Source organism: Myotis brandtii, unplaced genomic scaffold (genome assembly GCF_000412655.1).
Source record: "Myotis brandtii unplaced genomic scaffold, ASM41265v1 scaffold744, whole genome shotgun sequence".
In the NCBI taxonomy this organism is placed as follows: Eukaryota; Metazoa; Chordata; class Mammalia; order Chiroptera; family Vespertilionidae; genus Myotis; species Myotis brandtii.
Genome location: NW_005370965.1, coordinates 402,805 through 403,452, shown reverse-complemented (window position 1 = coordinate 403,452; position 648 = coordinate 402,805). Strand labels below are relative to the sequence as shown.

The 648-nt window shown below is 67.9% G+C and overlaps 1 protein-coding gene across 1 annotated transcript in view; it reads left to right on the top strand.

The window, feature by feature from the left end:
- Positions 1–118: 118 nt before the first annotated feature.
- Positions 119–648, top strand: part of INPP5D (inositol polyphosphate-5-phosphatase D) — a 101,138-nt gene continuing 100,608 nt past the window's right edge. The window contains exon 1 of the mRNA XM_005882944.2: positions 119–388. Within this exon, the coding sequence (XP_005883006.1) occupies positions 255–388 (134 nt within the window). The 5' untranslated portion in view covers positions 119–254. The remainder of the gene's footprint in view (positions 389–648) is intronic.

Below are 648 nucleotides of genomic sequence, written 5' to 3'. Positions count from 1 at the left end.
GGGTGGGAAGGTGGAGGACCGGGCTCCTGCTTGGTCTCTGCAATGAGGAAGTTCTCTGCAGCTCGTTTCCTTTCCCTCGCAAAGCGCCTGAAACAGGAAGTCGTCGGTCAGTGAGCTGGTGGCAGCAGCCGGGGCAACAGAGAGGGGACAAGAGGGGGTGGCAGCACAGGGGCCTCCGCTCCCCTTGGTGGTGTGTTGGTCGTGGGGGAGGCTGCCGGCCCCGCCCGGCCTGGCCGAGGAGGCCCACGCCCGCCATGGTCCCCTGCTGGAACCATGGCAACATCACCCGCTCCAAGGCGGAGGAGCTGCTCTCCAGGACCGGCAAGGACGGCAGCTTCCTCGTGCGCGCCAGCGAGTCCATCTCCCGGGCCTACGCGCTCTGTGTGCTGTGAGTACAATGCTCGTCCCCGCCTGTGCCCTCCCTCCGCCCGGCCTGGCCTCCCGTGCCCCCGGGCACAGAGATGCGGAGGTGCTGCTCAGAGAGGGGAAACCAGCTGGGTGCTCAGCCAGGGCCCGGCACTGAGTCGGGGTCTCTAGGTCATGGCCTGGAGTGGTCCTGCGTGCACACTGCCCAGGTTTGTCGGGGCCACCGAGGCCTGAGGTGCACCGCTGTCCCCGGAGTTCAGGCTTGGCAGCTCTGGTCCCCTC